The following is a 14602-nucleotide window of genomic DNA, read 5'->3' as shown; positions in this document are numbered from 1 at the left end:
GATTTTCAATTGGAGACAGTACCTAATGCTGTCCATTGGGACTGGCTATACAAATAGACTGGAAATCCACTGTGCTGTGCTTTTGCTTACATTACAAAGGCTTTCTTGGATGCAGTGACTTGCAGTTTTGCGAATTTGTGAAGTTGACCTATTTTCAAGATAATTCTCAGGAATTCTACCAGAATGTCCTTGTTTAAAATATATAAATAAATTAGGTTGCACACACAGATTGTGTGGGCTCTTGCGGTGCCCTCCTCTAAGGCTAGTGAGTTAAGAGAGGCAGCATTGGAAACAAGGACCCCTAAATTTATTTGGTGAAAAGAGAAACCTGCCTCACAAGTCAACTGTGTCCTTACTTATAGGGTTGCCATCCCTGGGGACCTCCAAACCGGGAAAAATGTAGGACAAGGTTTAAAAATGTAGGACCTTTTTAAAAAAATTTCCTGGCCAGGAAAAAAAAAAAAAGGTCCTACATTTTTAAACCTTGTCCAAGGCCTCGCTGGGGCCTGGGTGACAGCATCCTCCAAGCCCATGCCAGGCCTGGGAGGATTCCACGATTGCGGAGCCCCATCCAGGGCCTGGCTAGGGCTTGGGAGGCAGCGTCCTCCAAGCCTATGCCAGACCTCCAAGGACTCCATGATTGCGGAGTCCCATCCAGGGCCTCGCTGGGGGGGGGGGGAATCCGGGGGGAATCCCCCGCCTCCCTGCGCGCCTGCGCCACCTTCCCCCACCTCCTTTCCCTCTCCCCACGCAGAGGAGGTGCTGCCTCCGTCCACCTTCGCCTCCTCCGCACGGCCTGGGGGAGAGGGGGCGGAGGAGGAGGGTGGCGCGGATGCGCGGGGAGGCGCCACCTCCAGCTTCGCCTCCAGAGCCCCAGGCAGGCCTCGCTGCCCTCCTCTTCCTCCCCGCCTCCCCGAGGAAGAGGAGGAGGGCAGCGAGGCCTGCCTGGGGCACAGCAACCCAGGCTGCAACCGGGGGGCTCGCGGTTTTGGGGCTGCACCCGTGCCGGGAGGGGCTCAGGGCCCCCAAAATCGGGAAATTCCCAGTTGCAGCCGGGTTATGGCAAGCCTACTTACTTAGGATTTTACAGTAGCCTGAGCTGGGCCAAGATATATTAAAGTTTTAGCATACCCTCCAACTGTCCTCATTTGGTGTGAATAATCCTGATTAATCCTCTTTTATTCAACTTTTTCTAGCTGGTTTAAAAGTGTCCTAGTTTTTTCTCTTCCACCCAGTTTCTCTCTTCATCATCAGCTTACTTCATTTGCTGCAACCTGAGTTCAAGCAGTTTGCAATCAATTAATTCAGCTTGGGGAGAGGAGAGGAAGGGGCTTTTCCTTGTAGGCCTAGGCAAAAGCAAATGGCTGCAGGCTCTCCTACCTTGTGCATTCTTTCTAATTTTGCCATGTTGCTTGGCCATCTTGGTTTTAATCTGTGAAATGTGGGAGGGTACGGAAGGGATGGAACTCCCAGCAATTTCCCAGCACGGAACAGAAAACAACTGGACTGGCAGCTGAAAACTGATGCAACATTGGCTGCATCTGGACTGCAGAAATAATGCAGTTTCACACAGCTTTAACTGCCAACTGGGCAATTAATTGGGATATATAGTTTTGTGATATATTTAGACTTCTTTGCCATAGAGCTTTGGTTGCATAACAAACTACAAATCCCATAGGATGGAGCCATGGCAGTTAAAGCAGCGCTATATAAATAAAGGTTAATAATAATAATAATAATAATAATAATTAAAGCAGTGTGAAATTGCATTATTTCTCCAGTGCATATCCAGCCATTGACACTGCAATGTTAAGGCATCGTCCAGAGATATGTTTCTTATTTTGCTTCTAGTTTCTATGAGTTATATTTTAATACCTCTTCCCACCCCACATCAACCCAGGTGTGACTCAATCCTTGGCCACATGCATCTGGCCAAAGAGTCTGCTGTATATCTGCACGTTCTCACAGTTAAGAATAGTCTGATGACTGGAGTGAGGGGGAGGATGGACCAACACATCCTGGTTTTCAAAGGCCTAATATATCCTCTCCTGGAGAATTTCAGGAATGTGACCAAATAATAGCAACCTCATCTGGCTTGACAGAAGCCTTCTAATGTCACTTTCTGCAGTCCAGAATGTGAACACGTTACCTTTTTGGAGTACAGCTCCCATAATCTGCCAAGCAGCATAGTCAGTGGATTATGGGAGTGACAGTCCAAAAGTAACTCTCTCAAGCTCAGTGTGTGAGGTTCAAACATCAGGTTTTATGAAGGCCTCACCTAGAACTGGCCCATGATTTTTGTTACATGCAAGCAGCAGCTGTGCTATGGAAAAGGAAAGGTGTTCTGCAGCATTACCTCTGATATGACAAGGGCTCTGCGATGTTTCTCAGGTATGCACAGCTTCATCTGCTCAGCTCCATATACTCATGTATTTAGGCCATCCTGAGCCTCAAGCTCAATATAAGCATTGACTATCCCCCTTGCATGTGGAAGAAGACCACAATACTTTTTTCAAAGGAGGTGTGATGGTGTCATCAGAGAGAGCACCAGAGTAACTGGTAATGGAACATAATTTCTATACCAAGCTGGGACACTAAAAAGGCAGCTGGGACAGTGCCCTTGAAACAATCAAAGCACCCAGTCAGAATCTAGGTATTTCCTAGAATAGCACTCAGGTTGCATCTACACTACGCAACTGATGCAGTTTGACATTGCTTTAACTGCTATGGCTCAATGCTATGGAATCCTGGGATTTGTACTTTTGTGAGATATCTCTTGCTGCAGCATACTACAAATCACAGGACAGCATAGGATGGAGCCATGGCAGTTAATTGGTGTCAAATTGTATTAATTCTGCAGTGTGGCAGCAGCCTCAATCTCTCTCTCTGGATCTCTCTCTCTCTCCATCCACCCCCCCCCCCAAATTCTGGCTCAGCCATACTTGGGCAAGGCACACTCTCTCAGCCTCAGAAGATGGCAAGGACAAGCCTCCAATGAAGAAACATGCCAAGAAACATCCTTAAAATGACCTGAAGGCAAAACAACAACATCAAAATACTGTCTTGCAGCCTAACAAAATTGCTTGGAAGTTTAAAAGGGATGACCACATGTATATAGAAAGGGTATGCCAAAAAGTAGGTCACCTAAAATGTGCAGTTAAAAAAATTAAACACTCCCTCGTCTTGTCCCTTGATTTTTAGGCAACTAGCATAAAAGAAAAAAAATGGAAAGAAGAATTGGTCTAGTTTGGCAGTTCTCAACCTGGCCTGGGATAAAGCTATCTTTTAGAATAGGAATACATTTTTAGAGAATGATGGTGGGTATGCGCACGTGCGTCTGTGTCTATTAAGAGAGAGATCTAAGAATACAGAGATCTCATGATGGGATACGGAGGGCAGGGAAGGGGAAATGTGAATGAAGTGTTACCTACGTGTGTTGGCTAATTTTGTTTGTTTGTGTGTCTGACTGAGAAGTCCACAGGGAGTCAGGTGGCTTTCATGCAAAGGGAAAAGTGATGGGAATGGGACCCCTGTAGCGTCAGACAGGATGCCTGGGAATTGTGATGAGTCAGTGTGACTGTGGTGTGTGCATGACAAAAAGCATGTAAAGCAACCACAAGCAGGGCCTGGGATAGGATACAGCCCCTGCTTTCCCTCCAAAGAAGTAGGGAAGCTCTTCCCCCATCCTGTCTGGCTCTGAAGGTTTCCTAAGCACCTTCCATGGCTCCACCTCCTGACTAGTGGCATATAAATTGCATTCCCATCCTGGCTTGAAACAAACACTTGCTGGACAGTCACAGCCACTTGCTTCCTGGGAAGGAAAAGAGATCAGACTCAGACTGGACTAGATTGGACTGGATCCTTGGAGATCTTTCAGGTAGGTGTCTCTCTTTGGGACTATATTCTCTGGGATATAGAAGTGGTTTGTAAAGCCTTTCTGAGAGGGCTACTGGAGTGACAGGAAAGTTTTTGGCCATTTGACTCTAAAAAAAGTGTTGTTTTCTGCCATAATACACTGAATGCGTTGTGCTTTTGGTTGTTGTTAACTGCAGTCAAGTCAAGTGAGTTATGGCAACTAGACTGCCAAGTCACCCTGTTGTCAACAGCCCTGCTTAGGTATTGCAAACTCAGACCCATGGCTTCTTTGACTGAGTCTATCCACCTGTAATGTGGCATTCCTCTTTCCCTACTGCCTTTCTTCTTACTAGGCAGCATTGCCTTTTCCAATCAAGTAATCTCTCCTCATGAATCATCCAAAGTATGACAGTGCTATGGATAGATAAATAGCTAAGGCAAAGTATTCCTCAAGTCTTTAGAAGTAAAATGGCATCAAGAGGATATGACCATCAAATGGCCGTTTCCATCGGGACAAGATCCAAAAAGAATCACTATTACAATTCCTTTCTAGGATTTATTTCATAAGAAGGGAGAGAGATGTACTATGCTCATGCTTCAAGGCTGCCAAGATGTGGGTGTATTTGGAGTTGTCAGTGGAAAAGGAAAAAAAAAAGTCTTCACATGTTCAGAAGCACTTTGACAATGATCACAGGCTGAGTTGTCTCTCCAATTAATCTTTTTTCCTTTTCCCTTCAAAAGGTCAGGAAAATGGATTCAAGAAGTATTCTTGTGATGGTATGTTTGTTGATGAAGACTTCTTGTCAGCCCTGGAGGACATCTGGAATACCAGACAGGTGAGTCACAGAGTCAGGGAAGGTTGAGGTTAAAGAGAACATGGAGAATCCTCCTCTCATCTCCTTAATTACATGGCATTTTCAATGTTGTAATCTCTTCCCTACATATTTTCTGTCACAGACGACAACCCCCTCCTATTGCCTCCTTTCTGGAACAGCTCCTGAAGATCCATAGAGGAGCAAATAGTGGAACAATCCCTCAGGAGCCTGGACTGGAGGCAGATGAAAGACCCATCCGGTGGGAACAGCTGGAAGAAGCAAGAAGCCAACCAAATCTATTTAGGAGGTAAGTGTTAGTTGCAGAGGTTGACATGGTATTGGCATTGGAGGATATTGGGATTATTCATAGTTTGGAAATGTTTTGGACTACATTTTCCAGCCACTAGATTTAGCCAGTAATTTTCTCATGATTTCCACAAGACCCAGGAATCCTACTTTAAGTTGTTCCATTTTTTAACTAACCCTACATTCCCAACAATCCACAAGAGTAGGAGTGGACAGCTTCACTTAAGACACTCCAGATATGGTTGGATTGCAACTCTCATCATCCTTTATCATTGACTATGGTGTCTGGGGTTGGTAACAGTCGCAGTCCAACAAATTCTAAGTGGGCCCCCGAGTTTGTGCATTCCTACTTTTAGAGTCCTGTCTCCCAGGATATCAGTCCTCCTGGTTTCCTGAGATTTGAACTAGTCCAGCTTCTGCAACAGTAGGTTTTTTAGAGTGGAGTGGGCATCTTGTGACTCTCCACATGTTTTTGGACTTTCAGCTCCCAGCAGCCTTAACCACCATAGTTAATCTAGAATATGGAATGCAATTTGGCTTGAGTTGCATTTTGTAAAACCATCTTGGAACATACTTCAGATTTTGTTGAACTGCATCTCTTATCACCACTGACAACTGGTCATGTTGGCTGGAGCTGATGAGAGCTAGAGTTCAACAATGTATGCAGAGCCACAGGCCCCCAAACCCTTTCCTCAGGAAAAATGCTTCCTGAAAACAGTCTATTATCAGTCCTTTTCTGACCTCCTAGTCCTTTCCTTTGCTGCTTATAGTAATTGCTCTCCAAAAGGCAAAACCTTTTGCAGGTTATTTTTTTTCCTAACAGGATGAGGAGGTGATTAATTAGGACTTTTTCTCATAAATGTCAAAGTATTTATACTGAGTGTCAGTGTCTATTCCTGTTCCACATGAATGGACTGCAGCTGAACCTAGACCAGCAGTTCTCAACCTGTGGGTTGCGACCCCTTTGGGGTTCAAACCACCCTTTCACAGGAGTCGCCTAAGACCATTGGAAAACACATATTTTAGTTAGTTATGAAGTAGCAACGAAAATGATTTCATGGTTGGGGATCACCACAACATGACGAACTGTATTAAAGGGTCGTGGCATTAGGATGGCTGAGAACCACTGACCTAGATAATCATGCACTAAGTATAAAGCAGCTTGCTATAAGGCAGCTTCCTATGAAAAGCTTGGAAAACTTACCCCTTTGGACTACAAGGATTTCCATGGCTCTGTTCCTATGGTCCTGTACCCCAGTTATTCCTATGTTTCTGATAACTATACTACTGATTTTGTTAGTTGATCCCCCCCTCCCCCTCAGAAGTTAGCTTTCCATAGTTGTTTTACATTTAGTCACTCCAGACCTGTTTTGGAGAGTGGCAAAGCAATGTCTTGACAGTGCTTAAAACCCTTTCTTGGACTCATGATAATTTTAGTACAGGTCTCAGCTGTAGATTAGACAGTTCTTAAAGCATTACTCCCACTTTCCCCCAAAGATATGCAGGAGATGGTTCCTCTTGTATTCCTACCTCAGATTCCAAAATTTCTTACTGTCTTTTTCTTAAACCCACAGCTCTGTCCTTGGGCACCGAGTTCCCCGGCACCTAATAGCTTCACCTCCCATCCGGGGATGCCACCTTGGCACCTGTCAGATCCAGAACCTTGCCAATCTGCTATACCGTTATGGAGGCAACAACCAGAAAGATGAATCTCATAAGAACAACAAGGGTACAACAGATCCGATGGGCTATGGGCGCAGGAAACGCCGGGCAGCTGGGCATGGTGTGCCAACTCCCACTTAAGAGATCCTATGCTGACAAGGAAAGGATGGGTACCAACAGAATAAAGCTCTGGTCACCTGCAGGGATAAGGAGAACAGGCTGGGTGGCTTCCAACACACTCATGAAGGTCCGCTCCAGAAACAGGAACAGCAACCTACAGGGACTTACAGAATTCAGAATGAAGATGCTACAGTAATCCAAGGAAAAGGTGGTGCTGAATCGCCAGGAAGACCCAGGAACATCGCAGCATTGTCGCATAGCACTTATGCCAAAAGAAATTGACTTTACCCACTTAGCAATTATGTGCTGGTCTGTGACCATAACAAAGATGAACTGAACTGAACTCATGCAATTGCGGGTAGGCTGGGTGAATGGCATAGAATCAAAAGAGTTCCAGGGGATACCTGGCTTGTGGGGTCTTTTGTGCGTAGGAGTTGTTCTGAGACAAGACTGAAAGTAAAGAGATGTTTTTCCAACCTGGAATTTTTAATGGTTTATTTCGTGCTTTGCCTCTACAAAGACAGATGAAAAGAGCAGGGGAAATGAAGGTCTTTTGACCTCTGTTGTGGCTTTATTTATTTATTTAAATATGTATATGCCCCCCCACATATTCAAATATTTGAGGATACAATAAAATCAGTATTTTAAAACAATTAAAATATGAAGCAGTAAAATAATTTACAGTCTTAAAAACATATTTAACTATATCAAAACAACTTAGATAAAACCACATACATGTACAAGTGAATGACATAACTGGATCCCAATTCAAAAGCTGCCTTTCAACTTGATGCTGAAATGAAATGCTATTGCTATTTGTTCCTCTTGGGAGTGCACCCATAACCAGCTGCTATAACAGAGAGCACTTTTGCCCCCATTACTGTGACACAAAGGAGGGGCCCTCCAGCAGACTTCATTTTTTGGGCAGGTGTGTACAGGAAGAAGTGATCTCTCAGGTATAGAGGTACCAAACTGTTTACGGATCACAGTTTATCACCAGCATAAATTTGAATTTGGCCTGGAAGAGCATTGGCAGGTGGCACAATTTCTTTAAAACCAGTGTTATGTGGTTTCCATATGGTGTTACAGTCTGCAGTCTAACTGCTGCATTTTGTACTAGCCAGCGTAGCCTAGTGTTTGAGCGTTGGACTACGACTCTGGAGTCCAGGATTTGATTCTCTGCTTTGCCATGGCGCATTCCAGATTGGCGTTTGGCCCGCCCCCAGTACGTACAAGGGGTTGGCCAAGGACGCAGCGTCCAATCAAGCCTCACCCCTAGTACGTACTGGGCACGTCAAAATGGCGGCGTCCTATACACATGGGCGCCGCCATTTTGATGTGGCGGATGCTTAGTGTCCGCACATCATGGCACAGTTATGACGCCGCAAGTGTGCCATTGGCGCCTTGTGGCATCATAACCACACTGCAAAAAGAACCCGCTTTTTGCGGGGTTTTTTGCTGCACCGGGGAACCGCGTGGTTTGTCCGCTGCAGCTCCCTGGCACAGCAAACACGGGCGCCGGCAGAGCGCCCTTTTTGGGCACTCTGTAAAGCGCCCATGAAACCTACTGGGTCACCTTAGGCAAGTCACATGCTGTGAGCCTCAGGGGAAGGCAACGACAAACCTCTTCTGAACAAATCTTTCCAAGAAAAACCCATGATATGTTTGCCTTCAGGTTGCCATAAGTCTGAAACAACTTGGAGACACACAATAACAACAAGCATCTCCCAAGTCTTCTTCTTGGGGAGCTACTAGTATATGGACTCATTTGGCTAAGTTATCCTTATCCAGGCAAGGCAATAGTTGATAGATCATTAAAGTTGGCTCTAGTGACTTTTTAGACCTCAGGTGAGGTCTAAACTGGGGAATACTGCTAGATCTTGCAGTATTCCCCAGTTTTCTATCTGTTCCTTCAGGGTTAATGGAACCCCATCCAGGATAGGTTGCTTATGCAATTCATGAGAACCAGCAATGCAGAGTTTCAGTTTATTGGCTCTCCTCCATCTTAGAGAACTTGGGTCTCTTGCTGGGGCTCATGATGCTCTTCTAGATGGAGCTGACGGAGCCCCATTGCTGTCATGGTGAACCTAGGAAGGAAATGTGGGAGAGATCTCAACCTTGGAACAGATGAAAATATACAATTTCACAGTTATAAAATTATATTATTATACAATTCTTAATGAGTTACTGCAACCTGATGAGAATCCTTCCCAAGCCTTGGGTGTTCTAGACCAATGAAGAATGCAATGAGGTCTTCAGTGTTCTACTTAACTGCTGGATGACCAAAAGGCCCTGAGCTCACAGTGAGCTAATTCCAATGCTTATAAAATGCCTAAATAATATACTGGTCATGTTGATGATAATAATGAAAATGTTCTCTTGCGTGGCATTTTGTTACTCAACAAAGACACAATTTATTTTCACATTTATAGTTAAACATTAAAATAGTTTATTTTAAAATTATATTTTACTTCTGTTCTTACTCCAAGGATCTTGGAGTTGACTATTTAGTTAATTACCTCCCCTCTTCATCATCACCACAGCCTAGTTAGGTAGGGCTACGTGCGATTTGGGTTGTATCTGCATGGGGGATATAATTCGGTTTGACATCACTTTAATGGCCGTGGTTCAGTGTAATGGAATCCTGAGAACTGATTCCCAGGATTCCATTGCATTGAGCTACGTTCCTTAAAGTGGTGTCAAACTGGATTATATCTTCCATGCAGATGTAGCCGTAGTGATGTTACATGACTAGATAGGAATTTGAACCTTAACCACCCCAGTTCTAGCCTGCAGCAGCTAGGCTGCAGACTTAACACCATATGGAAACCACATAACACCTTGCTTATACATACACACAAAAAACTATGCTTAGCCCCAACTTCTCACAAAAGAAAGGAACACTTTGCAGGGATTCAAAGATATAGCTGTGTTTGTCTGTAGAATCAGTATGTAAAGAGTATGGACTCAAAGGTGCTGCAAGATCTCTCTACATAATGACTTTGCAGGGAGTTAGATTAGACCAATAGAACTATGAGCACAATTCTTGGTTTCCTGAGGAAGTGAGTATGGTCATTAAGTTAGTTGTAACATGTTATTGACCTACTTTGTGACTGAAAGGCAATCTTTGAGGTCAGGATGTATCCAGCCGACACTTCATCCTCTTTTGCATTCTCATTTTAGAAATTAATAGGGCCCCACTGGCATATCCTTCAATATTTCACTCTAAGGTAGGAACAAACCTGTAACACCTGTCTCCATTACATGGATTTTGCTCCCATTATAATTACATTTTGCTGTAGGCTCCATCATTCCTGCTATGGGATATGTTCACATGTGGCCAAGCAAACATAAATTATTTTAGAATGGGGAAACTTTATAAATAAACATTGTTGTTGTTGTTATATTACCCCATTCCAAATGTTGTGGATTTTGGCTCCCTTAAACCCTTGCCATTGGCCATGCTAAGTGGGATTGATGGGACTTGAAGTCTAAAACATCTGAAGAGCCAAAATATTTGGATGGGTTCTTTGACACTAGATTAAAGGAACAGTTGAAAACACAAATCATCCTATAGTAACTGGATTAAAGGAATAGTCAAAAACACAAATCATCTTTTAGAGCTGGTGTTGCATAGTAGCTATGCAACAAACGTGGACATCTCCAGTTTAATAACAACTCTACTTTCCATGAAGGAGCCTTAATCAAATCATTCTCTCTCAAGACTCAGTCCTCTCCTATTCCATCATATGGGAGGAATAATAACATTGATCTACCTTGTAGGGTTGGTTTTTTAAGGACTACAACATGCATCTAAAACAACAACATTACATGATTAAAATGTCCCTTAAACAATACTAACTAGGGAGTTTATCACACTGGGGATAATTTCGGCATTAAAGAGAAATTAAAGAACATTTAAAGCATCCCGCAAATAAAGCAAAAATGGCGAGTAATTGCACAAACGATTATCACAAACAACTGCGCAAATAAAGTGATATCAGAAATGCATTGTCGCTGAAATCCCGAAAGTAAAAAGATGTGTGTTAATGCTTCTTTGTGATTGCTTTAATGGCGGGTTTTGCATGACGCCTTGTGAAATTGTTTCACGTAATTACGCGATTTTTCCAGGATATTTACAGAATAAACTCCTGATCTCCTTTGTGTGATAAACTCCTAGTATATAATAAAAACAAAGTAAGCAGCAGATTAACAGCCAGTAGTCATGTATGTCAATTATGTTTGCACTTGTTTTTGTGTTGTTGTTTTTTTTTGACTTTTTGGGTGTGGTTTTTTAAAAAAAATAAAATTTGAATTTCTGAATAAAGATTATTTATTAAAAAGAAAGAGCTCTGGGGCCACAAGAAACTACAACTCCCAGGATTCCCTAGCAATGAGCCAGGGCAGTTAAAGGGGCCTCAAAGTGGATTATTACAATGTGGATTGGACTGCAATATCTGATCTCCAAAACACACTGCAGAAACAATCCAGTTTGACACCAATTCAACTGCCCTGGCTCAACGCTAGGGAATCCAGCCTTCTCTGTCAGACAATAAACTACAATTCCCAGGGTTCTCTAGCACTGAGGCAGGGCGGTTAAAAGGGCCTCAGAGAGGATTATTTCTGCAGTGTGTTTTGGCTGGAGGGGATTATTGTTGTGAGTGAGGCTGCAGAGAGAGAGGCCTGACAGGACTCCAGGGAAAACCTCCCGCCCACACACCCACATTCGCTGCGGGCGGGCGCAGGAAGCCTCAACCGGCATTGCTTTTAGAATGACAGAGAAAAATGGCGAATGGAGCGCGTTGCATTGTGGGAAACTCCCTGGGCAGCCAAGATGGCGCTGAGGAGAGATGCTAAAGGCCATCTAGGGAGCAATATTGTTAAAGGGAGAGGAAGAGAAGGAAAGAGGGAGGCAAGGAGGGGGGGAAGCTGGTAGAGGAGAAGGTGGTGGCCTAGGAAAGAAAGAATAGAGGGAGTTAAAGGAGGAGGAGAGAAAGAAAGAAGTGGAGGATGGAGAGAAAGAGGAGGAGGAGGAATAGCTGGGAGGGATGCTGGGGCTGAGAGACAGGCTGCTGTGCCTCAGGGTCTGTATGGCTCAGCCCCAGAAGTGGGTCAGGATACTCTTGGCTGGGGGTCTCCCTCAAGGCAGTAAGGTGAGTGCTGTCTAGGACCCTTGGGTTTTCCTAGAGGACTCAGAGAGGGAGAGGGAGGTGTATCTATATCTATATCTATATCTGTCTTGATGTATTATAATGTACATGTGAATATATATGTTTTAATATACATATCTGTTTTTAAATGTATTTTGAGCGTTTTAATCTTTCAAATTGGGGTTTCTAGTGTTGGATTTGTTTTTTAATTTTTAATGTAATAAATTAATAATTATAATAATAAAAGCCTTTTTTAAAAAAAATCTCAAAGACAACTGAGGTGACATTTTAAAAGAATCCATACAGTGTTACATATCCCAATCATACCCTCCCTCCCCTAAACAAATAGATTTCATATGCTGTTTTTGTATGTTGTTTTTTAACTGTGTGGTGTTTTCTAATGTTGTAAGCCGCTCTGAGTGCCAGCTTTGGGAAAAGGGCGGGATATAAATAATTATAATACAGTAATGATAATAATAATATGATGTGTGTGTGTGCGCACAGGGGATTTTGTTTGATTACTGTGTTTATACCCCGCTCTTCATCCAGAAAGGCTCTCAGAGTCAGAGTGGCTTACAGAGAGTTTAATTAGACATTTCCCTGCCCTCAGGCTTACAATCTAAAAAAGACATGGCACAAAAAGAAAAGGGAATGGCAGTGGGAAGGGGAATAAGTCCAGTGGTTGTTCTTTCCCTCAGAGGCCTGGACCTGGAACAATGGATGCAAGCTACAGGAAAAGAACTTCCTGATAGTGAGAGCTGTGAGTGGAACACACTCCCTCAGAGAGTGGTGGAGTCTCCTCCTTAGCAGGTTTTTAAATAGAGGTTCAATGGCCATCTGTTTGGCGTTCTTTGATTGAGAGTTCCTGCATGGCCAGGGGTTGGGCTGGATGGCCCTTGTGGGCTCTTCCAATTCTATCATTCTATGATTCTATGATTGGAATATGAATTTATTCCTCTGTACCACAAATGGGTTGTTACATATAAATGTTTGTATTTAAGTAGCTGGTGAAATCTCCCAAGGATGAAACGAAGACTATACTCCCCCCTGGAGTGTTTTTCATTCTACTCCTACTCTCCATTCGACAATTCGTCCTGTCAAGACTTCTTATCTACTTCATGGAAGGTTTAGTGTTGAGGAACTTGGCCATTTTTTTTCCTTTTCATTAGTGGGGAATTCATGGCTTTCTAAGAATCTATCTTGATGCAAAAACCTCAGGACATCTTTGCAATATTATATTCAATGCATGCCATTTGTTCCTGGTATATGTAAAGGATATACATGGTTATAAGTCTTTGATGTGGTTGCACTGCAGTCTTGCTTTTGTAACATTACAATACCACTTATGATTCCACATTGTAGACTTTATTTGTTTAGTACTTGATGTTGTTACTAGGGTGGTTTTCTTTTGGTTGTTCCCAGAGAGGGAGGTGCACATTTGAATGTAGGTGCGTGTGGGGGGGAGGAATTGGGTCAAGGCCTGCTGGTTGAGAGAGGAAGGTGAGTGAGAATAAAAAACCTGTGTGGGGTCAGAGCCACTGTTCTTTAATCTTGCAAGCCTCTCTGAATCCAAGTTTTGGGGAAAGGGTGGAATAGAAATGAAAATGATGATGGTGGTAGTTTTGGTGATCGAATGGGTGGATTAAGGGAGGGAGTGGTTAGGGTTATAATAATAGAAGGGGTGGATTGGGGTATGGAGGTCAATGGGTCTGTTGGAGAAATGATTGAAGGGAGTCTCACAGTTTGGTGGTGATGGGAATGAGGGATTTTGGGATTTTGCAGAGTGGGGTGCACCTTAGGAGGAGGGAAAATTTGACACTGCTTTAAGTGCTGTAGCTCTGTCCTATGTAGTTTTGCAGGATCCTGAGTGTTTTCTGTGAAAATGTGCTGGTGCTTCACAGAAGTACAAATCCTGGGATTCCATAGGATGTCAGAGGGGAGTATAACCTAGTAGGAGCAGCTGGGGGGCAGTTTGACACCACTGTCTACACTGGGGTAAGGTGGTTTCTTCTGGTGGACTTAACTTGAGCTGCTTAAGGCACGGTTCTTAATCTGACTCCCTTTTTGGGGTGTATGTTTTATCTTCTTACAGTTGGCAGCCTGGCTCACCTAGAAGGTTCCAATGAAATTTACAGGTGGAACAGGTATATGGTAGCTTGAGACAGTTATACATATACAGGCTGAAGGATTGAGAGGGATTGTTCTCTGTACAATTAGCTGTGTGGGCTCCCTAAGGGCATAATCACATTGAATACTATTTATAGGCAGGCCTGTGCTGGTTGTTCAGGCGGGACAAGGAGTGATCAATGTTATGTTGGCAATAGGGAGATGATGGGGAAGGTGAAGATTTTGAGGAAGATGGGAGTGAACAAATTCAATAGATATTAATTGTAAGTATTAATTATAAGTATTGTGTCTCTTCTATTTTTGCTTGTCTTGCTGCTGTATTGAGGAAGAGTTTTAGTGAGGTAGTAGTGGTGCAGATTTAATTGGCTGGTCCCAGAGCCTGGAAGGTCAATAGAATAGTTTTTCCTGTTTAATTCTCCCTGATCCCCAAAATGAAGTATTGTATCTTGTGTAATAATCTTTTCAATTCAAAGAGATCAGGGAAGGCATATTTGCTGCCTGACCTACTGGATCCCCAGTGGGGTGGGGTGGGGTGGGGTGGGGTGGTCTGAGTGTACATGCTTTAGC

The 14602-nt window shown here is 43.5% G+C and overlaps 2 protein-coding genes across 8 annotated transcripts in view; both read left to right on the top strand.

Annotated features, from left to right (window-relative positions):
- Positions 1-3431: 3431 nt before the first annotated feature.
- LOC149308987 (uncharacterized) lies at positions 3432-7381 on the top strand. The gene is made up of 4 exons (XM_089534051.1): positions 3432-3877; positions 4597-4691; positions 4813-4977; positions 6551-7381. The coding sequence occupies exons 2-4, from the start codon at positions 4606-4608 to the stop codon at positions 6777-6779; spliced, it is 480 nt and encodes a 159-aa protein (XP_089390177.1). The 5' UTR covers positions 3432-3877; positions 4597-4605; the 3' UTR covers positions 6780-7381.
- Positions 7382-11356: 3975 nt separating this feature from the next.
- The window catches only part of LOC149308986 (carnitine O-palmitoyltransferase 1, liver isoform-like), a 45636-nt gene continuing 42390 nt past the window's right edge, over positions 11357-14602 (top strand). For 3 of the 7 annotated variants that reach the window (XM_089531562.1, XM_089531559.1, XM_089531557.1), the window contains exons 1-2: positions 11357-11911; positions 14001-14052. The gene's annotated coding sequence lies outside the window, so the exon portion shown is untranslated. Of the gene's footprint in view, positions 11912-13423; positions 13904-14000; positions 14053-14602 lie in introns of those variants that run through there. The other 4 variants (XM_089531561.1, XM_089531563.1, XM_089531560.1 and 1 more) reach the window with 2 other exon arrangements.

This window comes from Sceloporus occidentalis, unplaced genomic scaffold (genome assembly GCF_023333645.1).
Source record: "Sceloporus occidentalis isolate IW3139 unplaced genomic scaffold, rSceOcc1.0.p SCAF_7, whole genome shotgun sequence".
NCBI lineage: Eukaryota > Metazoa > Chordata > Lepidosauria > Squamata > Phrynosomatidae > Sceloporus > Sceloporus occidentalis.
The sequence above is the reverse complement of the archived record's forward strand: the minus strand, read 5'-3'. Positions and strand labels throughout refer to the sequence as shown.